This window comes from Phoenix dactylifera, chromosome 11, assembly GCF_009389715.1.
Source record: "Phoenix dactylifera cultivar Barhee BC4 chromosome 11, palm_55x_up_171113_PBpolish2nd_filt_p, whole genome shotgun sequence".
Classification (NCBI taxonomy): Eukaryota; Viridiplantae; Streptophyta; class Magnoliopsida; order Arecales; family Arecaceae; genus Phoenix; species Phoenix dactylifera.
Window position 1 is genome coordinate 27,416,369 of NC_052402.1, and position 27,217 is coordinate 27,443,585.

Below are 27,217 nucleotides of genomic sequence, written 5' to 3' on the forward strand. Positions count from 1 at the left end.
CGCTGGGAGGAGCCGATCACGGGATGCTTGCAGTCGGACGCGGGGATTACGGGATGCTGTGATCACGGCTTGAAATCGGAAGGGAGGAGACGCACGTGGACGATGCTGGGAGGAGCGGACGCGGGAGGCTGAAGCTTGGACGCGGCTGCTCGCTGGCACGGTGGCTGGCACGACGCGGATGGAAGGTGGGGACGCGGATCCGGGCTGCACTTGAAACGGGCGGAAGGGATGGGACGGATGCCACGGCTGGGATCACGGAAGAGGAAGGGTGTTGGCTGCGTTCGATCGGGCGCTTGGATCTCGCCATGTGTCATGTGCCGGTTTCTGCAATGGAATTGAATTTTGGAAGAAGATCTGGGCCTTTCTTTGCCCTCCTGAGAGGGAGCTGGGAGACACCAAGTTCCGTCCAATTAGTCATATGGATAATAATAAAAAAAATAGTATGATATGAAATTTGGCTTGTAGACGGATGGACTGAGTTCGTCACAGGTCATCTATTCTGATTGGAGGTCAATTTCAAGTCTTTCAAGTCATGGGTCACCTAGCACCTCATAGTTATGATATGGCCAAATTAGATTTTCCTAAAATTCTTTCCCAAAAGCACAGAAAAATTGGACCCGATTCGGACCCGACTCTGACTCGGACCCGACCCGATCTTCAACCGGGTCGGATCTGGGAAGGGATCCTTCTTTAGTCAAATTTGTACTTAATGTGCATTTTATCTCTAATTTATGAAAATCTGTGCCAGACCCAAATATAATATTAATCCAGTGAATTTATCATTATCGGTTAGCAATAATACTAATTTAGGTGATATGTAGGTCGCACTTTTGTGCTCTCATCAATTCTCTTTTGATCAAATGAATAGAGAGTCTACTCATTCAATGGTAAGACCATCTTTTAAAGTCACATTACCTATTAACTATTTCTGCCTCCTATCAAGACTTTTTTTGGACTTATAGTTCTTTATTTGTTTGTGAAAATGACTTGTCTCATATTTAGGATCGGCTGAAAAAATAAAATGGCGATAATTATATTTAGCCTTCTTGTTTTGGTTTTCTACCTCACTATAATGATTCTATATCTCTGACCTCCTTTTTTTGCTCGCTTGGAAACTTTCTATATTAGAGGGCTCCATAGCTTCAGAATGAAGTGTACTTGAAACTTCAGCTGTGTTTTCATTGCTACCCATCATAGACATTAACTTTATCCAAAAGCACTTAAGAATACATTTCGACAAGTTTTCAATTTCTAAAAAAATGTAGTATTTAGAATATTATTTTCATTTTTCAGAGCATGATAGAACTAATAGAGAACCTTTAATGATCCAGAAGAACTCACAAATCAAAGATGAGAATTGTTCAGAACGTACGTTCATCTGAGAATAAACTTGTAAATGGATGCAGTGCGTGGTTCAATTTTAGGAAAAATGATGTTTGGATTTTTCATAACCTAAAGTCTAGCTAAACAAGCATTACAAGCTTCAGACAAATTTTCACTTCTCTGGAGCTGCATTGGTTTCTTCAAGAGCCCAAACTGATACATTAACTTCTTTGTGATAACTTCCCTGAAATTTGGACCTCAAATTAAGTGGAATGGGCTCCCGAGCCTTGAACATTACAAGAGGAAATGCCCTTGTATGAGAGCAAATAGTTCAAATACTTCAAGGCTGTATAATTCTGTAGGCAGCATTTATCTGTTGCTTGTGCCAAGATGATTTCCATATGTTCCATAAACAAAACAGAAGTGGAAGATGAATTTTGGAGGACCTCAACTCGGAAGAAATTCTTGTTCAACGGAACCATTATTACTAGAGCAGATATTCCTGATTAGTATAGATAGATGGGTATTAATCCTGAGCATCAAAAGAGTAGATCTTCCAACTCACTAAACAATATCTAAAAGCTCACCCCTCACAAATGATATATGGCAACCATTTAGATTATGAGGGATGCAACTCCGATCACAAGAAACCCATTCAAAGGCAAAAACCTTCATCTGACCATCTAGGATGAAAAGCCATGAAAACACAAAAAAATTGAGCTATAAATCGAAGAAGGAAGCAAAGATAGATACATCGGAGGAAGAAAGATCGAAATCCAATCTTACTTCCTCCACCCACCGCCAATAGCACAAACCAAAACCATCAGATCAAACAAAAATCACAAAAAGCTCGACCATTCCAAGAAGCGAAAGCAAGAAAAGTAAGCGAACCAAATCCAAATATCAAATGCAGGAAACGAAGCAAAGACCTACGAGTGATTTGATAAGGAGGAATGTAGGGGGCATTACAGTTTTATAGAAGAACTGAAGAAGCTTATGACTGTCACACTGCTGGTACCCTAAGCGCCATTGCTGGAACCCTAAGCGCCACTAGCGGAGGAGCTCCGCCTTTGACCACCGCCCTCCCCCCTCTTGCTCTCTCTCTCTCTCCCACCATTCTTCTCTCTCCCTTATCCCTTGTGCCTTCTTCGTCCATCCCTCTCCCTTGCCTTCATGGCTCCACCTTGAACTCGAAGGCTCGAAACGGCGAAATCCTTATGATTTTCACTGTGTGTGAGAGAGAGAGAGAGAGAGAGAGCCGCTTCCGCCTTCAAGGAACTAGGAATCCTAAGACTCTTACTGTCTGGTCATGGGTCACGGGTCAACCCGACCCATTTGCAGCCTTAATCCCAGCTTGAAGTTCTTTTTTATTTTTTTAAGATGCAATTTTTTGGGGGAATAATTGAAGGTTGTTGCATGCTATAGTCAAAAACACTTATTAAATTAGTTCATGAAAATATCATCCCAGTCTATGTTTTGATTCTTTTGATTGTTAATGCAATGAAAAAAGCAATAGTTGAAAAAATGATTGGTGTTTGATTTGTGAGCAAAAAAAGAAAAAAAAAGGAGTTTTATAACTTTATCTCTTCGATCTGTCCAACTCATCCTATCTAACCATTCCTACTATGCCGGGTAGATATGAGTATATAGTTTCCAATTGCGGGATAGGAATGAGTAATGGCTTACACAATCTATACCGACCTGTTGCCATCTCTAATAAAATAAACTTTTTTCTATGATTATTTTTCAGTAAGAAAAGAAGTTTGACTTCTACCTTTTTTTTAGCATGGAAAAAATTATGGTAATGTTTATGGGATTCCATAACTATAAACAGGGTACATAGCTAATGTAAAAACAGTTTTAAAATAAATTAAGCTATAATTATCCTTTTCATTATTTTATTATTATTATTTTTATGTTACTGTTTTATTACTTATTTATGAATTTACTATCTTACATTGATATCAAACTTAGATCATTAGTACTTAGAAAAATCGAATAACATCATTGGCATGACATGTGATGTTTGAACCTAAGATGAACGTTACCTCAAATTGACCTTATTTCCTCGTCACCCCTACTTAATTCTATTGACTAAAGTTGTTGTCCTTCTCTAGAATCTCAAATCCAGGCCCAATAAAGAAATTCCCTTCCTCCTACAAAAATTATTAAAAAAAAGAAAAAAAATTCCTTCTCGGCAACGAAAAAAAAAAACGGCTAGACCCCGGACGGCTGATCGGGAGGTCCCGGGCAGGTCGGGCAGACGCGACCGATGAGCTGTCGTTTCAGTCCTACTTCGCATCTACGTACTTATTTTTGGTAAGTTTCTATCTATTTATTCAAAACCCTAACAACAACCTCCCAACCTCAAAACCCAGACTTGAAACAAGAATTCTCTCGTCTCGTCTCTCCTCCGCCATCGCCCCGAATAAGAGATTCGATTCCGAGCAAGGTCAGTCCTATCTCTCTCCCGTTCGATCAATCGTTTTGCTTCCGATGCTTTTATTCCGGATTAGATAAAAAACGAGGTTGGCGTTTTTCTATCTCTGCGTTTCTCTTGATTCTTCTTTAATTCTGTTTTAATAGATTGATTCTTTTTAAACAGTTAATTTGTAAATACTGTGCTGGTATCATTTGATGATCAGAAATCCATGGATTTTGGCTTCTAATTCGACAAAATCCAGTCTCTCTTTGGTTTGGGACTCTGTGATTTCTTTTGTCTTTCTTCTGCACCCGTCGATGCTGTCATGAGTTAGATAAGGGGTTCTTTTGATTCTAGATGAAGAAGTTTTTTGTTTTGTTTTTTTATCCTAAAGATTGGTTTTTTCTTGTTTTCTTTTTTTTTTCCTTTCCATCTGATTGATCCTATTTATTAGAAAAACCGGGTAGTATTTCCGGTTCCGTGATCAAGTAATTGAGTCTTTCTTGCTATGTATGGGATCGATGCCCAGTTTCTGAAACTTTGGTATCAGTAAAGGGTTTAGGGATGTCGATTTGTTGTCTTAATTCTTTTCTGTTCCCTAATTGGTGTCAAGTTGCTCCTAAGTTATCAGTCTTTCATTAAATTGTAAATTTTTACATGGTGATATAAGTATTTAAAATATCGAAAGAGACAGACAGTTGATATTGCACTTATAATTCTCAATGCTGGATATATTTGAATTTTGGTTATAGTTTTTGAGAATTCATTGAAGCAAAGAGAAAATTACTTCAAGGACTACCTCTTCTTTTTTTTTTCTTCAAGGTTGATTCATATCTAAATTGAGATACATTCTTGGACTGTTAGGTTGTTATAAACTGTGAAGCATGGCACAAGATAGCTGGAACAAAGAGACCGAGGAGACTGAATGCTGCGCACCGGAAGGTCCGATTCTGTGTGCCAATAACTGTGGCTTTTTTGGGAGTGCAATGACCAATAATTTGTGCTCCAAGTGCTACAGAGACTTCATCATGATGCAACAGTCTGTTGCTGCTACGCCTGTTATAGGAGTTGAGAAGGCAGCTCCTACTGCATCTTCTTCTGTGCAATTGGAACCTAGTATTGAAAAGTCTGATAAGTTGGATGGAGGCAATCTCATGAATGTTTGCAAAGACCAATCAAAGGATGCTTGCAACAAGCAACCAGCAAATCGCTGCTTGCTATGCCGGAAAAAGATTGGGTTGACTGGGTTTAAATGCCGGTGTGGAGGCACATTTTGCTCAGCTCACCGGTACTCTGAGACCCATGAATGTTCGTTTGACTACAAGAGTGCTGGTCGACAGTATATAGCCAAAGAAAATCCTGTCGTGAAGGCAGAAAAGATTCGGAAAATTTAAGTTGATGTCTGAAATTGAAATTATTAGGATCGAACGGAGGTCACTCCTAGTTTCTGAGGCATAAGTTTGGTGTTAGTTCTATCCCCTAGTCAATGTTCTTTCCAGCGAAGCACTAGAAGTGAAGTCCTTTTCTTATTTTTTTATTGTAATGAGTAGTGTCAATGAAATGCCTTGTAACCATTCATGTTTTGCTTATTAAGTGCTAAATACCATTCCTTTCTAATATGAGCTTTTCCCAATGAGATTTTATTTGTGCCTGATCCATACTGGATGCTTGTAAATGACATGAGTTGTTGAGGGATGGCAAAGTGCCTCATCTGAGTGTGAGAAGGTTCATATCACGATCTTAATTTACCATACCTATGATTAAATGTATATTGAGTTTAGCATTTGAAAGGTTCCTTGCATTTGAAATTGTAATCATATAATAATTTAATTAGCATAAAATATACTGAAATAGGTTCAAGAATACAAATTAATATAGCATAAAATTTAATTACCATATAATAATTTAATTAGCATTCTACAATTAATATAGCATGGATGATGAAGCTCCCAATACAAGATCAATAGCGTGCTGCATGTTTGCATGGGAGTGAGTCTATCTGGTAGGTTCTCAAGGATCATATCCTTGAAGTCTAACAAGAGGTATGGGATCTTTAGTGGATGACCCTATACAGCTTCTCGATGTGCCTATAGTTCACAAGCTTCCATGGCAAAGGTTGTCGCATTCGAACCCGTCACATGACCTTCTATACACTACTATGCAATAATGAATTATAAGTTCTCTATTTATAATGACCGCTTAAGCTGTACAGGCTTAACATGAAAATAGGAGCAGTACCAAATTGCTTTCTTTGTTAAGGTCTACTTTCAGGAAGATCATGATAGTTGGGGTCCTCAGTTGCTGTTCTTGTTGCACCAAGTTGGACTAAGCTCAGCTATTCTTTTCTATTAGTTCATTTTTCTCCAGTGAAAAGCATTGATTGTACAATAAAGTTTAATCTCTTCTTTCACAGTACAATCATTATTCTATTCATTAGATACGAATATTACAGGTTCTACCCACTAATTTGATGATGTTACTAATGTAGATCGAGGAATGTTCCTCTAAGCCAATGGGTAGCTATATTGATGGTATGATTCTTCTGATGCTTATTATTTTCTTGTTGGTGTACATGTAATTTGTTGTTAGCAGAATATGGTGGAATAGTGTAGCTGGATATTCTTATTTCTCCTTTGAGGAAGAATAAAACTATGTAATCTTCTATAAGAATTTATATGCTTGATAGTTAATATCGAAGAAACAGCTGCATATGAAAATGTTTGTAACATTCTTCAGAAAGTCTTCTCTTGATTTGGTTGGGCAATCTGCTGCTATTTATGTTTTTAAGTGTTTATATGCAGGAAACAGAAGCATTATGCTTTCCAAAAAAGTAAGTTTGGAGAATATGGCATGAGATGCTGGTATTGTGTTTCTAAATTACCATGTGGCTATTAATTTGTTTAAGCGCAGGGACATGAGATGAGTGGGAGATCCAAGGACCTGATGACTCAGTTGCAGTCTGCAAAAAATAAGTTTGAAGAAGTGGAAGCGAAAAAAATCTGAAATTAATATATCAATCAGCAAGGCATTTCTTTGATTACAATTGATGGAATCAATTTACAATTATGGATGGGGACTAATGTTCTGTAAGTCGAGCATTTTACAATAAGAAAATGCAAATGATTTTCTTTCTTAACAGTCAAAGCAGCTTGTTGAGCAAGTAAAGCACCAAATTGAGAGTGTGCCAGGGGGTCCATCAAACCAAATTAATAGATGATTGGCTATCATTCCTTCCAAGGTCAGTCCACAGAAATCTGTTCTGCTTCATGTATGTTATCATATGATGTGCTGGTTCATCCAGTCTCCTTTGATGGAAATGGATGAGGATGCCCTGGAAGAGGAATACAAAGCTCTGTTTGCTGATAACACTGGAGAAATGGAATACCGGAACTCTCTAGAGGTGTATTCTGGTTTGAACTTCTGCTGTATTGATTTGATAGTTTACCTGTTTTTATTGCTGATGCTAGTATCTTTTACTAAAGATTTTGCTTTGTATCAGTTCGTCTATGGTATTAGTAGTCTTAAATCGCCTGATATTTTTGCAATTTCATTGTTTTGTGAACAATCAACTTCTTTATGGTATATGTATGTTATTGGAGATTTTCAATTAATTTCCTCCGGGGACTAGGTTTAGAGGAATAAACCTGGCTTACCTTCTGTATGTGTGCTAATGTTGTGAAATATCATGTTCTGTGTGCAATCGGTAGTCATTCTGATATTTTTGTAGTTGCATTCTTGCTTGATTGCAGACACCGGAGCTTCTTCAACAAGAAATGGTCATCCTTTCAATAAAAATAAAAGAAAGTGCTATGCATCAGAGTGAGAGTTCAATCACATTTTCGTCATATAGATCAGTGAATTTTGTGTACTTTGTCTTCAATAGATCTTACTACTCAAAGATCACCGAGGAGTTGAATGTTAAACTAAAGGAACAGCAGCTAGGCTCGAATGAAATATTCCAAAGTTCTTTTGAACTATCATATCATCCCTTGGCATGCCTTGTGCTTCTAACTTGCAAGTATGTGCAACAAAGATTTTCCATGTTTTTTCCTCCTTTGTCTTGTGTGTGTAGGATTGGTTTGACTCACATAAGCAGAAAATGGTACAAGATGCTTGGCCAGTATGCTTTCACTAACATTCACCATGACCTTCTATACTACTATGCAATAATGAATTATGAGCTCTCCATGTATAATGACCAGTTAAGCTGTGCAGGCTTAACATGAAAATAGGAGCAGTACCAAATTGCTTTCTTTGTTAAGGTCTACTTTCAGGAAGATCATGATAGTTGGAGTCCTCAGTTGCGGTTCTTGTTGCACCAAGTTGGACTAAGCTCAGCTATTCTTTTCTATGAGTTCATTTTTCTCCAGTGAAAAGCATTGATTGTACAATAAAGTTTAATTTCTTCTTTCACAGTACAATCATTATTCTATTAATTAGATAAGAATATTACAGGTTCTATCCACTAATTTGATGATGTTGCTAATGTAGATCGAGGAATGTTCCTCTAAGCCAATGGGTAGCTATATTGATGGTATGATTCTTCTGATGCATATTATTTTCTTGTTGGATAATTTGTCGTTAGCAGAATATGGTGGAATAGTGTAGCTGGATATTCTTATTTCTCCTTTGAGGAAGAATAAAACTATGTATTATTCTATCAGAGTTTATATGCTTGATAGTTAATACCGAAGAAACAGCTGCTTATGAAAATGTTTGTAATATTCTTCGGAAAGTCCTCTCTTGATTTGGTTGGGCTATCTGCTGCTATTTATGTTTTTAACTGTTTATATGCAGGAAACAGAAGCATTATGCTTTGCAAAAAAGCAAGTTTGGAGAATATGGCATGAGATGCTGGTATTATGTTTCTAAATAACCATGTGTTATTAATTTCTTTAACAGCAGGGACATGAGATGAGTGGGTGATCCAAGGACCTGATGACTCAGTTGCAGTCTGCAAAAAATAAGTTTGAAGAAGTAGAAGCAAAAAAAATCTGAAATTAATATATCAAGCAGCAAGGCATTCTTTGATTACAACTGGTGGAATCAATTTACAATTATGGATGGGGTCTAATGTTCTATAAGTCGAGCATGCTACAATAAGAAAATGCAAATGATTTTCTTTCTTAATAGTCAAAGCAGCTTGTTGAGCAAGTACAGCACCAAATTACTGAGTGTTCCAGGGAGTCCATCAAACCAAATTAATAGATGATTGGCTATCATTTCTTCCAAGGTCAGTCCACAGAAGTCTGTTCTGCTTCATGAATGTTATCATATGACGTGCTGGTTCATGCAGTTTCCTTTGATGGAAATGGATGAGGATGCCTTGGGAGAGGAATACAAAGCTATAACACTGGAGAAATGGAATACCAGCACTCTCTAGAGGTGTATTCTGGTTTGAACTTCTGCTGTATTGATTTGATAGTTGACCTGTTTTTATTGCTGATGTTAGTATCTTTTACTAAAGATTTTGCTTTGTATCAGTTCGTTTATGGTATTAGTAGTCTTAAATCGTCTGATCCTTTTGCAATTTCATTTTTTTGTAAACACTTTTACTATAATCAACTTCTTTATGGTATCTGTTACTGGAGATTTTCAATTAATTTCCTCCAGGGACTAGGTTTAGAGGAATAAACCTGGCTTGTCTGCTGTATGTGTGCTATTGCATTCCTATCTTCACTTTTCTCTAGCTTAGTGTTGCTGATTGTTGACCTATATTCTCTTGACTGTTCCCTATGGTCTCATAGTTTTATTATCATCATATTAAACACAATATTTGTTTTTCCATTACACATATGAAATAGAAATCAAATGCAAACGTTGGTTCCAGCTGAAGTCTTGGTTCTGCAATATTTTATCACTTACCGGACTGAGCTATTTAATTACAGTTTTCTTTTTTTTTCTTTCAAACTTCTTAGTTTACTCACTTTCGGATATGACTTGTTTCTCTTATTCCACAGGAGACCTTTTCAGATTCACCTATTTTGTCTTTGAAACATTTATTTTGTCAACTGATTTCAAGATGTAGTGTTATTCGCTGCAAATCATCGAATCATGGTGATAGGAAGTTGTCATTCATTCACAGTTTATCTTTGTGGACAAGTTACACCAGTTAATTACTCTTCTCTTCCTTTTGAATTGATGGATACCTATTAACCGATCTTAGTAGGATGCTGCATAAATATCATTCTTGTTAGGTTTTTGGTTAAGTATTGATGAGTAGCCATTGTTGGATACCAGCTGTATGATCTTGGAAGGATGGTTAGTTATATATTGATCTTGTTAGGTTCTTCGGTAATTCTAGGGGGGATTAGTAGAATAGGTTGGACTATTGCATTCGCATCCTCACTTTGTGTTCTCTAGAATAGTGTTGCTGATTGTTGACCTATATTCTCTTAACTGTTCCCTATGGTCTCATAGTTTTATTATCATCATATTAAACACAATATTTGTTTTTCCATTACAAATATGAAATAGAAATCAAATGCAAAATGTTGGTTCCAGCTAAAGTCTCGTTTCTGTAGCATCCTTGACTTATGCCTTATTTGATCTATGGAAAGATGGATCTCCGCCTTGACTGCATTTTAAGTGTATGGGTGCCTGGATAACCAAGTTTTTTGAGTAATTACTTTTCTTCCTGTTTTTCTTAACACATGTTTTTCTACATGTACAGAAGTTAGAGAGCCAGTTATCTGAAAAAAGTTTCGGCAACTTGATCTAGGTATTGGAAAATATTGCAATTCCCTTTCTTTGGTGCCCGAACATTTTATACTAGCAAGACTGTTCTATTTTATTGTTATTTTATTTCTTTTACAGTCTTAATTTACTCATGTTTGTATATGACTGGGCTCTCATATACCACTAGTTTTTGTTTCAGATTCATATGCTTTGTTTCTGAAACATTCATTGCCAAATTATTTCACATGCAGTGCTATTTACTTCAGTTCATTATAACATCATGATAAGACATTGCTGTTCATTCATAGTTCATCTTCATGGGCAAATTGCACTGAAATGTTGCATTGGATGGGAGGTTCCAGGTACTACATATTCATGATTTAAGATGCTGTGTTATTTACTTAAAATTATTGTTTCATTGTGATAGGAAGTTGTCGTTCATTCACAGCTTATCTTTATGGACAAATTGCACAAAAATGTCAGTGTTGTATCCGTGATGGTGTCTTAACTTGTTTACAGACTCTTGTAAAGATATTTTAGCCTAAAATCATTCTTTTTTGCTAGCTTTGGGGTGCAGGGGATGAAATGACCCATATCTTTTGGAAATCAATTAAAAAAAGCAAGTGATGAGCTTTTAGCCTTTTTATTTCAATTTTGTGTGCTGTACTATTTTTCTATCAATTTCCGCTGGAATGCCATGCAATTTTTTTTTTTTGTTATAAAAATCACTGTACAGCCAATTTAATTGGTTGTTGCTTTTTGAAATTGCTTGTTGCTTCTCAGTTACCCATTCTTGGAGTTTGATATATAGTATTTTGACTTGGGGCTTCCTAATTTGGGATCCAGATGTCAAGGTGCAATAGAAAGTGCAGGAGCTCCTCTTAAGTGGCCATAGCGTTTTTAAGTTGCAAGATGTCTTCAATGCCTTTTCCCATTGTAGATGCTACCTCATGTTTTATATTTGCAATTCTATTTATGCATGCTAGTGTGGAGTTAAAGTTAAGGTTTGTTTATTTGGCCCATTTGTGCTCTTTGTTAAAATGAAAAACAATGGCCTGCTAAAAACTTATTTTCGTTTTTTTCCTCATGCACTACTGTTTGTTCATACTTTGGAGTTTGGAGCTGCTTTTTTTTCCAACTCTACTTTGTTTGTGTAGTTGAAATTAAGGCTTGTGTATTTGGTATTATCAATGTCTTTGTTGGAGTCATTGACCTTATATTTCTGCTGTTCGAATTTAATGTTTTGCTTGAAAAAGCTGTACCCACTCTGTGTTATATGATTTTACGTGAGAAATGTTTTGTATGTCGGCTCTGTGATAGACTTTTAGAATCTTCTAAAGGCATAATAGTTGGATGCCGTCAAGACATCTTAAAATAATTATAACATTGGTGGTTGGCTTTTTGGTTATTGTGGCATTCATGGAAGTGATTCTTTTCCTGGAGGACCTGGAACTACTTTCTTTTGCACTTGGTGTTGATGGTTGTCTGATTACGAGCTTTCTTGTCATTGAAATAGCTTTGTTGTTAAGGCCAGTGGATCCTAGGAAATCAGTTTTTTGAATAAGAACTAAATTATTGACTAGGCTCCTGGGCAAGAGATGCCTCGTCATACCCATATATAAGGACATTATGAATCTACAAATGTCCATATTGGTAGTGCTTTAGACATATTTTACCTCTTACTTTGTCTGGTTCTTGTACGTGTTCTAGAGTACTTGTGCTACTGGTGATGCTTATTGAAAGTTTATTTGGATTTTTCTTTTTTTTCTAGGTGTGTCGCGATGGAAAAACCATGGAAGTTGATGTTGCACGTGGTACAGTAACCCATCACTACAAATAACATTTCTTATATTTTGCTTGAATGCAAGGGCTTGTGCAGGTACTTTTTCCTTTGCTTTTGACTATCGCAATGGTTCTAACTGGAAGAAGTAACTGAGAAGCTGACTTTTATTTGCCTTTCACAACTGATATTGTTCATGATATACTTATGTAAATAAAGGATTTGTCAAAGGCTCTAGCTTTCTTTTGTTTGCCTAGAAAAACTTGATCATTATCCTCAATTCCTCATCATAATATAGAGGATACTAGATTAATTAGTGGATTTAAATATGTTGCAATCATATGATTTTTAACACATCTTGATTGATTAGGTTTTACCTAATTGCTGAAATCAATAACACAACTGTCACAATTGTATCGAATGTTGATTAATGAGAAATTTGTTCCCCCTTTCTTTTTGATTTTGATCTTCTGTCCTATATGGTAAAATGCTCAGGCAATGAGAAGATGTTGTAGTCTTCAACGACGGGTTAATTCTCCTTTTGATTTTGATTCCATTCACGACCTTCCATTTTGAAAAATGTTATCTTTGTCTTGAATGGCCTTTGCGGCGTACTTCAATATAAAACATACTTATGTTCTCAATTTTACTATATACTATATTGAATGTCGTAGAATGTGTCAGAGCAGATTGTAATCTCATAACTAATACTTAATTTTAATTAGGATGAGTCAAGACATGTTTAACTCGTGCCATTAATCCACTGATACTGTGTATTACGCTATTAGCACAGGCAATACTTTAGGAATTGGTGTCAAGTGTGTATTCATAACCATGAAGAGCATCAATCACTTCAAACCCTGTGCTTGTCAAGTCTCGCAATAGTTGCTTATGAAGATTATTTTAGACATTCAAATGGTAAGAGAATAGGTGATCACAAATAGATCTTCTGTAACTTGAGCGAGACATCAGCTAAAGCCAGTAACTTGCTTTTCTGGATCGTGCACAAGAAGTTACTAAATGAGTTGGTTTGAGACAAACTCACTTCTTGGTCTAGAACAATGATCAAATTATTTTTTTCTTTTTATTTATCCTATTGCTTCAAAAAGTTTGTCACTTTTTCCTGCCTGCACACTTTGTAGGGCACTTCAGCAAGAGAATGACAAATTCTAGTAGCAACTTCAATTCTCAGTAATGCCTTAGTCCAGTTATTATAGTCCTGGCTCCTACCATTTATGGCTCCTATATGGAAAATAAAAGCCTTTAATAGGTATGCCCAGTTTTTTTGTAGTTAATGGCCGTGACGATTGTCTTTAGGCAATTTTTCTTCCTTTCCTTCCTTCTTTTTTTTTATTATTTGATTAATTGGACAAAACAAAGTTAATGAAGTTAAATGCTATTGTTAGCCAAACTGGTATTCTTCGGCACGTTGACGATGAAATGGTGGGATTATATTTCTTGCTGCCCCTCTATTTATCTACTCACGCTCCCAAGAGCATAGTAGGCCTTCTTCCAGTGCTTGACACCTGTCCAGCATAGTATTCTTTTAGCCACATGCATGATGCTTTGGGTTTCACAAGAACAGTTGATGGCACTTAGAAAATATGCCCTAAGCATTAAAATTAGATTCCCAGTCTATATGTTTTATGTACAACAATTTATGATATTGAGGACAATGAGATAGCAGATAAGAAACCGAAAAAGCTCTCCCCGTTGAAGAAAGAATCCTTAACCCTTTCCTAGCTTATCATTTTGTAGGGAATCGAAATATATTAACTGTATATGATGATTTACTTATTAATCCTAGAGTGTTCATACCTTGTGCACATAATATGCATGTGTTTTTGTGTGCGTTGCCACTATTTTTTGATCCCCCTTTCTCGCGTAAAAGCGATCATCATTCGAAATTGGGGGTGGGACCTGCTGGCATAATGCATGCTGGAATGTGGGAATTCGAGGTCTCATGAACGACTTTTTTTTTTCGTGGACAAACTTTCCGGGCCGGAATCAACCTATGAATCGATTTACCTAATAGCGACATGAACAGTCCCTCCCTTATCTATCAAGGGAAGTCGGGTTCCTTCTCTTCTTTCTACCCGCCCACGGCCCATTCCCCGGAAGTGCTCCACTCAGCAACCTCTAAAACCTTAGGCGGGGGGGTAGCACAGGCAGGAATGAAGGCTGCGAACGATACACTCAATTTATTACCACCTGGTGTAGTGGTGCTTCGACCACATAAATATAAAAGATGAATAACGAAATGAAAATTCATTTTGAAATGAAAAAGAACTGAGGAACCTTCCGCTCTTGGCAAAGGTACTCCGTTATTCATAGTTCGAGTTCAAACAGTGGTCTTATCTTCTGAATCAAAGAACACGGGTCAAAAACTGGTTGATTGATTCATAACTTGTTAGACGAAATCGCGCTATAACGTGATTTCATCACTCCAACGATAAATCATCCACAAACTGATAGCAGAATGGACAGCTTCGAAGGCTTACAAGGATACCAGATTGAAAAGCATTGCCCCTTCCACGATGAAAGACATTAGGCCCTGACCGATAGGCTTAAGGGAAGGATTGGGCAGGCAGAGACGGAGAGGATTCCATACGGGACTCAGGGGTTCCCCCAAGCGAAGAGCAAATGAGACCGGAAAGAAGAGAAACTCGATATACGAAACTCAAGAAGGTTCAATCCATCTGATTCCCCATTTCCTCGCTTAGCCGGACATAGGTTTTCTTTCGCACTTAGATCTCCGCCCATGCAAGAAAAAAAAGCATTTGGACTGGCCCTAAGAAAAAGGGAATCTATGACTCTCCCCTGCTGCAGCGAAGAGTTAGGATCGACGGGCTGGTCGAGCTAGCTCTAATCGAACTGTGACATCACGTAAAGTAAGTGTCACGCGAATATAGAGAAAAAGATTCAAAAAGAGCGCCGTGTTAGAGTGCAGGCGCTTCAGCAACGGGAAAGACGTAAAAACAAATCAGTGGGGCCATGCCGGTACGACAGAATATGCGTTAGAAAGGTCAATCCCTCCCTCCCTTTTTTAGTCAAAAACAGCGCTCGAAAGTCAGAGTGAACCAAGAGAAGCTGAACAGACGGAGTGCAAGTGCATCTATGGATCATTTTTTTTTCTTTTTCAAATTTAAGGGAACCGAGTCCCTGGATATAGTGCTTGATGGTGCCCTTGGCATGTTTGGAATAGGCCACCTTGACTGCATTGACTTACTGGATTGCCCCTTTTTTTTATAGAAAGCTTTGGCAAAGAACTTTTCTGAGTTGTCACATCAAACAAAAGCAAAAGTGCATTTCAAAGGCGGAAAATCGAAGATTACAAGCTTGCGCCTCTTTTCATTCTACTCCTCTATTTTCTGGTTTCCTTACCCTTTTATGAGGTCCCCTCTCCCTTAAGGTCGAGTTGGTCCCAGGAAAAACAAGAAAAGAAAGTATTCGTTTCGTTCGGCTTTCCACTTTCTTGAATGAATTCGATCTATCGATCTAACAGAGTGCTTTCTGCCAAAGCAAAGAGAGCTATAGGCCAGCTAGCCCCTGGCGATTAGGCGGGTGGGCATAAAAGGATTTCACGTGCGTAAGGGGATCCCCCTTTTCGCTATGTAGGTTCAACTACCTTTTGGGCCCTCTCATTCCTTCCAAATCTAAGTTTTTTGGTAATATTCATTTGAGTAAGTTGTGTGTGTAGGTGTGTATTTCTATAATTATGCTTGCATATGAGGCTCATTATCCTATCATGATACTTGTATGGAAAATTATGTCAGGCCACTTTACGTAACAAATCTTTGCCAGTAATGTGTTCTTTTTCTTTACTTGCATATTAATTGTTGTATGTTGCATGGTTGGCAATGAGTGACCTAAGAAAGTTGGACAACATGTATAAGCACTATATTTGTGAGACCCTGGAACTAGGCCCAGTCCACTTGACTGGCCTAGTCCCAAGTTTCGGCCTCACGTGGCCTAGTCCCAAGTTTCGGCCTCACGTGCACGCACGTGAGGCAGCGGGATGGAAGGATCCATCCCGAAGAAGAAGGAGCCCCTATTTTAGGGCTTCTTCTCCTTCTCCTTTGTGGTATCAGGTAGAGCCGCCACACCCAAAAACGCACGTGAGGCAGCGGGATGGAAGGATCCATCTCGAAGAAGAAGGAGCCCCTGTTTTAGAGATTCTTCTCCTTCTCCTTTGTAGTATCAAGGAGAGCCGCCACACCCAAGAAGAGGGAGGGGGGGTTCTTCTTCGTGTTGCCGCCCAAGAGAGAGAGAGGGAAAGAGGGTTGTTGGGTTGGTCTTCTTCGGTACGGGTAGCCTTCTTCTTCCTTTGCCGCCGGAGAGGAAGAGAGGCGCCGGATCTTCGTCAGAGCAGATGTAAGAGTCCCTAGCCTTCCTTTCCTCTTCTCTCAGTGCTTGGCCATGCGGTGTTGTGGTTTGGAGTCAGCCAAGCGCCGGATTTGGGTCCAAAACGGGGTGCTCTGCTTCGGCCCGTGTGCTCTAGCCACCGGCGTGTTCGCCGCCGCTAGCCGTCGGGGGTGGTCAGGCTTGCTCTACCGCCTCCTGCCGCCATCGAGGCCGGCTACCACGGTCGCCCTTGAATTCGATCGAGAGGGAAGAAGAAGGGGGGGTCACGGGCCCCTGTTGCACCAAACAAGAAGAGAGGAGTCAGGAGAAGAAGGGAAAAGAAAAAGAAAAGAAGAAGAAAAGAAAAAGAAAAGAAGGAAAAAGAAAAAATAAATAAATAAATAAAGAGAGGGGATGGTTTACGGGTATGAACCCGAACTCGGGGTGCTAGGCACTTCTGCAGGATCAGCCATAGGAGGATATTAAAATTTAAGCTTTTGTATACATATATTGTGATGAATTTTAAAAGAAGAATGTGATTTTTGGATATTAGGTTTTGCGAGGGATTTGTGAAATTAATTGAATTTGTTGTGGATCGCGTTCGCAAAGTAAGTAATGTAACTTTTTTTTAGATTTATCGGCAAGTTATAAATATTTTCTCGAGTCGAGTTATTCTTGATTTACAAATTCGATGCATGGTGTTATATGTCTATTTTTAGAATATTGTATAATTCCGATTGAACGTATTTGCTTTCGTTTTGGATTATGTTTGATTGATTCGATATCATATTTTCGGTTTAGAGCCTTGAACATAATGCAAGAAAAGATAATAATAACTCATAATAAATTCGGACTCGCAGTTGGGCTATGTTGAGGACCTTGTCAATAGGGGCTAATACATTAGTACCGCAAGAACATTAGTCGGTGATATGACCCTGGCACAGAAAACATGTGGTCATAGTTTCCAGCTATTGAGTTGAATATGATAAATTGAAAGAAATTAAGATATGAATGATATTTGGTTTGACACTGCATGTTTTCATAACTGAAATATGAAATAGAGAGCTAATTGAACTTCGATCTGGCTATGTGGAGGACCTCGCTAATGGAAGCAGATACGTTGACACTTGACTGTCCTGAAGGATTCACCGCAAGAAGATTAGTCGGTGTTGATGACTCTACCACAGGGAATATGTGGTCATAGTCCAGAATCGACAACATAAATTAAATATGCGAAAGAATCTCGAAATCATGAAAAGAATCTTAAAAATTTAAGAAATATTTGACTTATACCTTGAAACTGCATATATATTTATTTTTTACATATTATTGCCGATTTATCTCGCTAGAGTGTTCATTATTTACTGAGCTGTTTAGCTCATTATACAATTTTTTGTTGTTTTACAGATTTCGAGAACTAGTCTATTGGGGTTCCAAAATGGAAGAGCGACTAGAAGGATTGTGGTGCAAGCTATCTTAGATTAGGTTATTTAAGTTGAACTGTTATCTTGGGCATTCATTAAAATTGTTGGACATTGCAAGGTTTTGTTATTTTAAGAATTAAGTTTTGCATGTTGGTAAATTATTGTTCTGCTGTGTATTTAGAACTGTGAGACTTTATGACTTGAGTTAGTCAATGGAATAAGATTGCATTTATTTAGTTAAATTATTTTGGATTTATATAATTGAGATGTTGGTTAAGATGCCTTGCATGCTTGTGGGGAGAGTTTCCTGCGGGTGTGCGGCGGTTGGCACGTTCCGCCGCCTCGCGATTTTGGGCCGGGGGCGTGACAACTTAGGTGGTATCAGAGCTTAGGTTTAAGATTACTAGGGAATAATGATTAGTTATATCAGAGCTTAGCTTTTAGGATTCTTAGGATTCGTCGAAAAGTTTGAGAGATGGGGCAAGAAGACAAATATCTTTGTTTACTTTTGTTAGTGGTAAATTTGTGTTATCTTATCTGAATTTTGTGATGCTGAAATCAGAATGCTAGCTGTGTTTATAGCCAAAGTATGAATATGCTATTTTGAGAGTTTTCTTGGTGGAGTAATTTGTACTCCAAGATATGATTAATTGGATTTTGACTAAGTTAAGTGAAAGAGTATTAGTTATCGAATATTATCGTGCAATGTAGGTATTTTGGAAGTTCAGATTGATATCGAATACTATGATGTTACTTCTAGCTTGAAGTTAATTAATTCAGTGACAAGTTAAGGTTCACATACGAAATGTTGTTTAAGGCTTGGGCTATATATATATATATATATATATTTGATGATATTCATTGAAATATTCTTTGAGGATTGAAAACTATACGTGGATCATGTATGTAGATGGAAAATATATTTGGGATGAAATTCTAGAATTATTCTTTGGTTTTACCTCGAATTTGAAATTTTAGATCTTTTCAAATTACAATGCAAATTGGGATTTTGATTGGAAGTGATTTAGTAAATTATGAAAATATTGGTTGTTTAAATTATTTTAAGATGGTCAACGATATTAACTCTGTGATTGAGAAATATTTTCTGATGGGTTTTCTTGTTGAGGAGAATTTCGTTGTCAATGAAAAGGATAGTGTTTTTGATTTTGACTGATACGGATATTATCGTATTATTAGTAGGTTCTTCTTTTCTTCTTTTTTTTTTCCTAAACAGAAGGGAAGGGGGGAGGAAGGGACAAGCCCATCCCCACGTAGCAGCTCTCACTGGGCCTCCGCCCCGCCAGGAGAATGTTCGATGCGGGCAGAAATGGCCGTGTGTTGGGCACCCCGACCGGTTTTACTCATACCCTTCCCACCCGTGGGCCCGGCTCAGCTACCCCTCTGGGCTCTGGCTCGAGTCCCACGTGTGAGTACGTCACACCTGGCACCACCCCGGCTACTAGAGGTATAAGTAGGTTCTTCTATTTGCTATGAAAATAAGAGAGAGAAATTTGGCATCCCAAGTCTAGGATTAATGGTTTCTGCATTAGCTGATCTTGGATTTAAAATGTTTTAGCATAGATCTCTTTTCTTTTAAATTTGTAGCTTATGCTTTTGAAAGAATTAAGGAATAATTATCAATCTTGAAGAAATAATTTTATTGGAGATTATAAAGTATTCATCTCGGTGGAATTATTAATAATTTAAATTATCGTCTTTGGATCCAAATAATAGATCTTGTTCATGTCTATCGGAGATTATGTGATGTATATGAAACTTCAATTCAATGTTTGGATTTAAGCGGGTCTAGGGTCTTTTGTCAATATTGTTGCGGTTGCTAATCAAATCTAGATTTGCATAAAGAATTTGAATTTTAGAAGCTTACATGGTTATGATGAAAGATTTTTGATAAATGCTGAAGATCTCGATGAAGAAAACTTTAGGAGAGATGGTTGAGTCGGTTTTATTCATTCATATTGATTTAACGTCTTCTAGTTTGGAAGAGCATTGAGAGAATTCTTCGGGTTGATTTTACTTGTAGTTTGACTTAGAATCCACTAGCTGAACTAATAAGAGAATTAAGATTCAATCAATCTTGAATCATAGTAACTAGCCTATATGATGGTTTGAATGCATCAATTGACTCGAGGGTGAATCTAGACGGATGTGCTCGAGGTAAATTAGGGGACGAGAATCAAAGATTTCTTTTTAGGCTTTACGTGGAAATTAAAATTTTGGATCTCTTTAGTTCATAATACAAAGCAGTATTTTGATCAAAAATTATTAGTGAATCCAAAGAATTTTGGTGGTTTGAATCAGAGTGCGCAGCAAAAGCGTAGTGGTCTGAATTATTTTTTTTAAATTGGTCAGAAGTATTATCTTTTTGATTCGGCAAGTTTTAAAAACAAAAGAATTGATCTATTTTCTTATGTAGTAAGATTTTTTTGATAAACGAAAAGCAAATGTTTTGATTCTTGGATATCGCTGCACTATTTTAGGTTCTCCAATTTTATGTCATGCTAAAGAAATTCTTAGCATCTTGAGACTAGATTTAATTGGCTATCAATTTTGACCTTCAGTCTAGAATATTTTGGTGTAGACCTCTTTTCTTTTGAATTTGAAGCTTGAACTTCTTCAATTAATATCAACCCTCTATCTGATTGAAAGAAATCAAGGTTATCCATTGATTTTGATGAATATTCTATAAGGAGTGGATTAGAATTGTTTTTTGATCTAATCTTGTGATAGATCGATTAATCAAGAGCAGTTGATATTTTGACCAAAAAAAAAATTGATGTTCTTATTCAAACTTCGATTTTTATTTATGAGAGAGAAGTTTGACTTACATCATCTACAAAAAGAACTAAATTTGGAGGTATTGGATCTTATTCTTATGATAAGATAAAGTTGTATTGATAAGTAGAATTATTGGAAGACTTGAGTTAGTCTTCTAGTAGAGAAGAATGTTGTTGGTTCTATGAATAATCTGGAGGTAGCTATGTAATTTTCATCAGTGGGTTTTTCTATTGTTGACAATTTTTGGGAGAATCTTGGGTATCTTAAATTTAGTGTTAACGGATTGATGGTTACTTGGTTGGACTTAGAACTGAAATGTTTTAACATGGATCTTCTATTCCTAATTCTGACATTGTTAATCTGGCTATTTGAAAGGGGCTTGAGGCTTTCCTAAGACAAAGATTAATCATTACATTATGGGAAAAAATGAGGAGCATTTGATACTAAAGCTTTCTCCTACTTATATTTAACCGATTAAATTTCTATGTGGAATTAATCAAGAGAAATTAATTTCTTGGAGAAAAGAATTATGGCATTTTAATCCAAGGCTGGAAGGTTAGTCTTATTTTGAAAGAGATCAAAAAAACTTGCTATGAATCATAGATGGAAAGGATTAAGTTTTGAGATGCCATGATTTTGCCAAAATCTTGTGAGGTTGCATTTCGAGATGGAGATTGTTTAGAAGCTCGGGAATGATATGATGTTTCCAAACTTTCAAAATTTGAAGCCTTAAATGAGTTAATTTCAGGGACGAAATTTTTTTTTAGGGGGGGGAATATGAGACTTTGGACCTGGGCCCGGTCAACTTGACCGGCCTAGTCCCAAGTTTCAGCCTCACGTGCAACAGGATGGAATGATCCATCTCGAAGAAGAAGGAGCCCCTGTTTTAGGGCTTCTTCTCCTCCTTTGTGGTATCAGGGAGAGCCGCCACACCCAAGAAGAGGGAGGGGGGGTTCTTCATGTTGCCGCCCGAGAGAGAGAGAGAGAGAGGGCCGTTGGGTCGGTCTTCTTTGGTACAGGTAGCCTTCTTCTTCCTTTGCCGTCGGAGAGGAAGAGAGGTGCCGGATCTTCGTCGGAGCGGAGGTAAGAGTCCCTAGCCTTCTTTTCCTCTTCTCTCAGTGCTTGGCCATGAGGTGTTGTGGTTTGGAGTCGGCCAAGCGCCGGATTTGGGTCCAAAACGGGATGCTCTGCTTCGGCCTGTGTGCTCTACCCGCGGCGTATTCGCTGCCGGCAGCCACCGGGGGTGGTCGGGCTTGCTCCGCTACCTCCTGCCGCCGTCGGGGCCGGCCACCACGGTCGCCCCTGAGTCCGACTGAGAGGGAAGAAGAAGAAGAAGAGGGGTCATGGGCCCCCTGTTTCGCCAAAGGAGAAGAGAGGAGTCGGGAGAGGAAGGGAAAATAAAAAGAAAAGAAAAAAAAGAAAAAGAAAAGAAGGAAAAAGAAAAGAATAATAAATAAATAAAGAGAGGAGATGGTTTACGGGTATGAATCCGAACTCGGGGTGCTAGGCACTTCTGCAGGATCAACCATGAGAGAATATTAAAATTTAAGTTTTTGTATGCATATATTGTGATGAATTTTAAAAGAAGAATGTGATTTTTGGATATTAGGTTTTGAGAGGGATTTGCGAAATTAATTGGATTTGTTGTCGATCGCGTTCTCAAAGTAAGTAATGTAATCTTTTTCAAGATTTATTGGCAAGTTATAAATATTTTCTTGAGTCGAGTTATTCTTGATTTACAAATTCGATGCATGGTGTTATATGTCTATTTTTAGAATATTGTATAATTTCGATTGAACGTATTTGCTTTCGTCTTGGATTATGTTTGATTGATTCGATATCATATTTTCGGTTTAGAACCTTGAACGTAATGCAAGAAAAGATAATAATAACTCGTAATAGATTCGGACTTGCAGTCGGGCTATGCTGAGGATCTTGCCAATGGGGGCTAATACATTGGTATCGCAAGATTAGTCGGTGATATGACCCTGCCACATAAAATATGTGGTCTTAGTTCCTGGTTGTTGAGTTGAATATGATAAATTGAAAGAAATTAAGATATGAATGATATTTGGTTTGACACTGCATGTTTTCATAACTGAAATATAAAATAGAGAACTAATTAAACTTCGACCTGGCTATGTTGAGGACCCTGCCAATGGGGATAGATACGTTGACAATTGATTGTCCTGAAGGACTCGCCGCAAGAAGATTAGTCGGTTTTGATGACCCTGCCACTGGAAATATATGGTCATAGTCTAGGATCGACAACTTGAATCGAATATGCGAAATAATCTCGAATCCGTGAAAAGAATCTTAAAAATTTAAGAAATATTTGACTTGTACCTTGGAACTGCATATATATTTATTTTCTACATATTATTGCCTGATTTATCTAGCTAGAGTGTTCATTACTTACTAGGCTGTTTTACTCATTATACAATTTCTTGTTATTTTACAGATTTGGAGAACTAGTCTATTGAGGTTCCAAAATGGGAGAGCGACTAGAAGGATTGTGGCACAAGCTATCTTAGATTAGGGTTATTTAAGTTGAACTGTTATCTTGGACATTCATTAAGATTGTTGGACATTGCAAGATTTTGTTATTTTAAGAACTAAGTTTTGAATGTTGGTAAATTATTGTTCCGCTGCGTATTTAGAACTGTGAGACTTTATGACTTGAGTTAGTCAATGAAATAAGATTGCATTTATTTAGCTGAATTATTTTGGATTTATATAATTGAGATGTTGGTTAAGATGCCTTGCATGCTCGTGGGAAGAGTTTTCTATGGGTGTACAGCGGTTGGCGCGTTCCCCCGGCTTGCGATTTCGGATCGGGGGCGTGACGATATTAATATTTGGATAGGTCGACTACTCTTTTATTTAGGGAGAATGCCAACAAGTTACTTCTATTGCATATGACTCTTCTTTATTTGGACTCTATTTGCATATGAACACTTGTTTGATCAATTTTATAAGCAATACATAATAGTGATAATTATTTTAGGATACAGTCATATCCATGGTATTCGTAGTCCATGGTTCCTTGCTCAACCGCCTTTTGTAAAAGAAACAACCATACGTAATCATGTGTATTTTATACGACTCACTGTATGGGTCCGGTTCGTATCTTTAGACACGACTTTCAAAAATTTTATATTTAGTTAAATAGTTAGCTATCATTTTACTTCTGGATCCGTTTAGCATATCTTCAGACATGTTTTTTAAAAATTTTATATTTATAATTTCACAACCATAATTTGATCAAAGTTGGAAAGATAAAAATTGATTAATCGAATTTGAATTGATTTTAATGATTAGGTAGATAATTTTTAAGTTTTGCACAGATTGATGGTGCAGAGCATAGTCATATTTAGTTCGATCTTACTGATTTTACTGTATAAAGTCATATTTTAAGACGCAGAGCATATAATATTGACGTTTCTTTGGGTTAAACCTTCAGTTTTTGGCAACTCTTTTCTAAAATGCGTAAATCATACAATTGTTTGAAGCCTGATCAAACTCTTTCGATCCATCACCCATCCAACCTATCTTGTCAGATTGGAGTAACCCACTAGTTTTTGCTTGTGATCACCACCTAAATGGTTCAATAATCTTTTATATGAATGGTTTGTAGTTTAGCATAATGTCGTGCAACATAATCTACAGAGTTTTACATGAGAAATTGCAATGACAGTCCTTTAGCCAATTTATACCTATGATGCCTGTCCAACTTGATGATCCCGATGGCTGATTTAAACGTGCTTTTTCCTAACCCTTTGTTTGGACCCAACGATATAAATCCATTGGAATCTGTCCCATTTGTCTCGCCATCCACAGGCAGTCAGTTTTGATTTAAACCCAAAACGTTGCAAAATCCATTCAACCGACCAACCCAGATGGTACAACCATCTTGTTTTTTGAAAAAAATAGTGGGCAAATTTTTGTTATTTGGTAGCTGTTTGCTGAAATTATTAATTTTTTTGGGTGCACCGGTGGCTCACATATAACGGGTGTGAGTATTGCCCAATGAAATAAAAAGAATGGGTCTGTATTGCATGCGCCAGCACGGTTATTGATGCTACCAATCTTTGAGACGCATTCCTATGGGCTCAATTATTGAGATGAGCACATAATGGATGTAACCAATAGTAATGCAGCTGGGTGAGTGGTGGCATGTCATGCAATTTAGGGAATAATATCTGCTGTATCAACCAACACTACACTAGTCTTTGTTGGTCATGGTGAAATATAACCCAAAAAAAAATCTTGATAGATTTATTTTTGCAATCCCTTGCCAAAATGACATAACAATTTTTTGAAATCGCCAAAAAAAAAATGTGTTCGAATCTATCCGGATATTAGGGTTGAGGACGAGATTGGGCCCAAATTTATAAATGTTATATATATTTAAATAAAGTTACAAATAGAATTGAATATTCAAATTCGAATGGAATGGTTGTTTATCCAACCTTTATTTTGGTCCAATCTCATCCTCAAATACTGGGTATTTACCTTATCAACTATCAGATCAATGGCGGGTTCTATTTGATTTGGCACCTGAATTTTTTCTTATGTGGCATTTAGGTCCCATTAAAGTTAATAGTTTGGCTAACATTCTATTAAGTTATAGGTTAAAGTGTTGAATGAAAATAAATCTCAGGAGGGTAAGCGCAGATTTTTCAAACTATTAAATGTAAGTATAATTTACTCCTAATTTTGTGGTGCATTTTGTAATTCATCACTCGTAGATAATTTTGACTTTTTATATGAGATAAATGGATTCGATAACGTCGTTAATTTAATTGAGTGTAAGTATAGATTTTACAAACTAGTGAGTATAGATGTAACAAACATAAACTTCAAGGGGGGCTTTTGTAATTTACTCTTATTTATATTAGCCTTTTTATAATATAATTCTATCAAGGTACAATTTAAGGTTACTTTAGATTAGATAATATATAATATGTGGGTTAGGGTTGAAACACTCTAGTTTTTGTTTGTGAAAATAGACAAGGCCAACAAGTTCTTTTGATCACAAATGATTAAAGTATAATAAAACTAATCTAATATTTAAGAAATATAGGAAATAATATATAGTCATTAATACAATAAACAAGCATCTAATTTTCTAGCATCATTCTTTTCATAATTAATAACCATGGGATCATCTTGTAGCTAGTATATATATTTTTAGATTGAACCAAAAATCTGTAAGATACAATTGGTGGAAGTACGTACCTTCCTCTTGAGTTGATACGCAGGAGGCTTTGCCACTATTTGTTTATTTCTACCAACTGAGGAGAGAATTGACTTTTTACAGGTATTAGACACTTGCAGATGGCCAATGCAATTGGATGCATATGACCACCATGATAAGGGATCTATAAAATGATTTGAGAGAAAATGGACGTAATAAGTTCTAATGCTAGTAAGGTAGGTCATGAGTTGGGGGTGGAGGCAGGATTTAACATCTTAGAGAGGGGGTCTAAATTAAGAAAATACAAAATTTCTTCTATTCTTTCAACCTAAAGAAATTCGGTGTTTTTGATAGAAGAACATTTTTTGACATCTTTTTTTATAGAGTAAATTACAAAAACCTTCCTGAGATTAGCGATAAATTACAATTACACCCAATAATATAAAAAACCTACACGTACCTACCTGGGTCGGGTCGGGTCGGTTCGGGTCCACCACTACAATTTTTGACCCAACGGATCATTTGGATCATCGGTTTCTTGTATAACCCGGATTCAATCCAAAAAATTCGGATATGGTTTGGATCCAGGTTGGATCGGGTCTGGGACTGTGCTTCCTTTTATTTATTGAATATCTAATTTTTCACACCATGAGCAACGTATATGTCGCTTGATGTACAATTTACAAAAATCTAGCTTTATTTTCTAGAGATTCAGAAATCAAAATAGATAAATGATATCCGAGTGATTCAAAGTCCTGCAAGAACGTTGATCATAGCTTGGCGTGGAGAGTACATGGCCTCCAACGGAACGACCTCAGGCAAGGTCAATCTGGAGACTTCACCCATGTCCACCTCTTCTCTGCCAGCTCTTTTCCACTCAAAACATTGGATCAACGTCCCAAGTGCTAGCCCAACCTCTCTTATTGCAAGCCCTTCCCCAGGGCACCTCCTCCCCATTCCAAATGGGATCATCCACTTCCCTTCCCCTTTCCTATTCTCAAATCTTTCTGGCTTGAATTTTGCGGGCTCCTCCCACGTCTTGGCGTCTCTATGGATATAGTCTGCGTTCACCAGCAAGGTTGTTCGTTACGGAATACTGTAACATCGCACAGCACATTCACTGGATGATTTATGGGGCAAAAGGAGCGGGTCGACAGGGTACAAACGAAGTGTATATCTTTATTTCCATCGGCAAACTAATCTAAGAGATGTAGCAACGTTGAAACCTGTCATTGACTAATAATTCTACA

General features: G+C 37.3%; 1 protein-coding gene and 2 long non-coding RNA genes across 7 annotated transcripts; 2 read left to right on the top strand and 1 right to left on the bottom strand.

The window, feature by feature from the left end:
• Positions 1-3,655: 3,655 nt before the first annotated feature.
• On the top strand, positions 3,656-5,389 carry LOC120112476 (zinc finger A20 and AN1 domain-containing stress-associated protein 9-like). The gene is made up of 2 exons (XM_039132001.1): positions 3,656-3,775; positions 4,610-5,389. Exon 2 carries the CDS (start codon positions 4,630-4,632, stop codon positions 5,137-5,139), a length of 510 nt encoding a protein of 169 aa, XP_038987929.1. The 5' UTR covers positions 3,656-3,775; positions 4,610-4,629; the 3' UTR covers positions 5,140-5,389.
• Positions 5,390-5,703: 314 nt separating this feature from the next.
• Positions 5,704-18,208, top strand: LOC120112478. 5 transcript variants are annotated; one of them, XR_005514125.1, is made up of 4 exons: positions 5,704-9,130; positions 10,419-10,466; positions 10,675-10,785; positions 12,195-12,847. It is a non-coding gene; the product is annotated as an uncharacterized LOC120112478 (long non-coding RNA). The 5 variants fall into 5 exon arrangements; XR_005514124.1 differs by having other exon boundaries at positions 5,705-6,575; positions 6,656-10,466; XR_005514123.1 differs by having other exon boundaries at positions 5,706-8,279; positions 8,543-10,466.
• Positions 10,093-25,333, bottom strand: LOC120112479. The gene is made up of 3 exons (XR_005514126.1): positions 25,272-25,333; positions 17,913-17,916; positions 10,093-10,102 (listed from the first exon to the last, which is right to left on the bottom strand). It is a non-coding gene; the product is annotated as an uncharacterized LOC120112479 (long non-coding RNA).
• Positions 25,334-27,217: the final 1,884 nt, after the last annotated feature.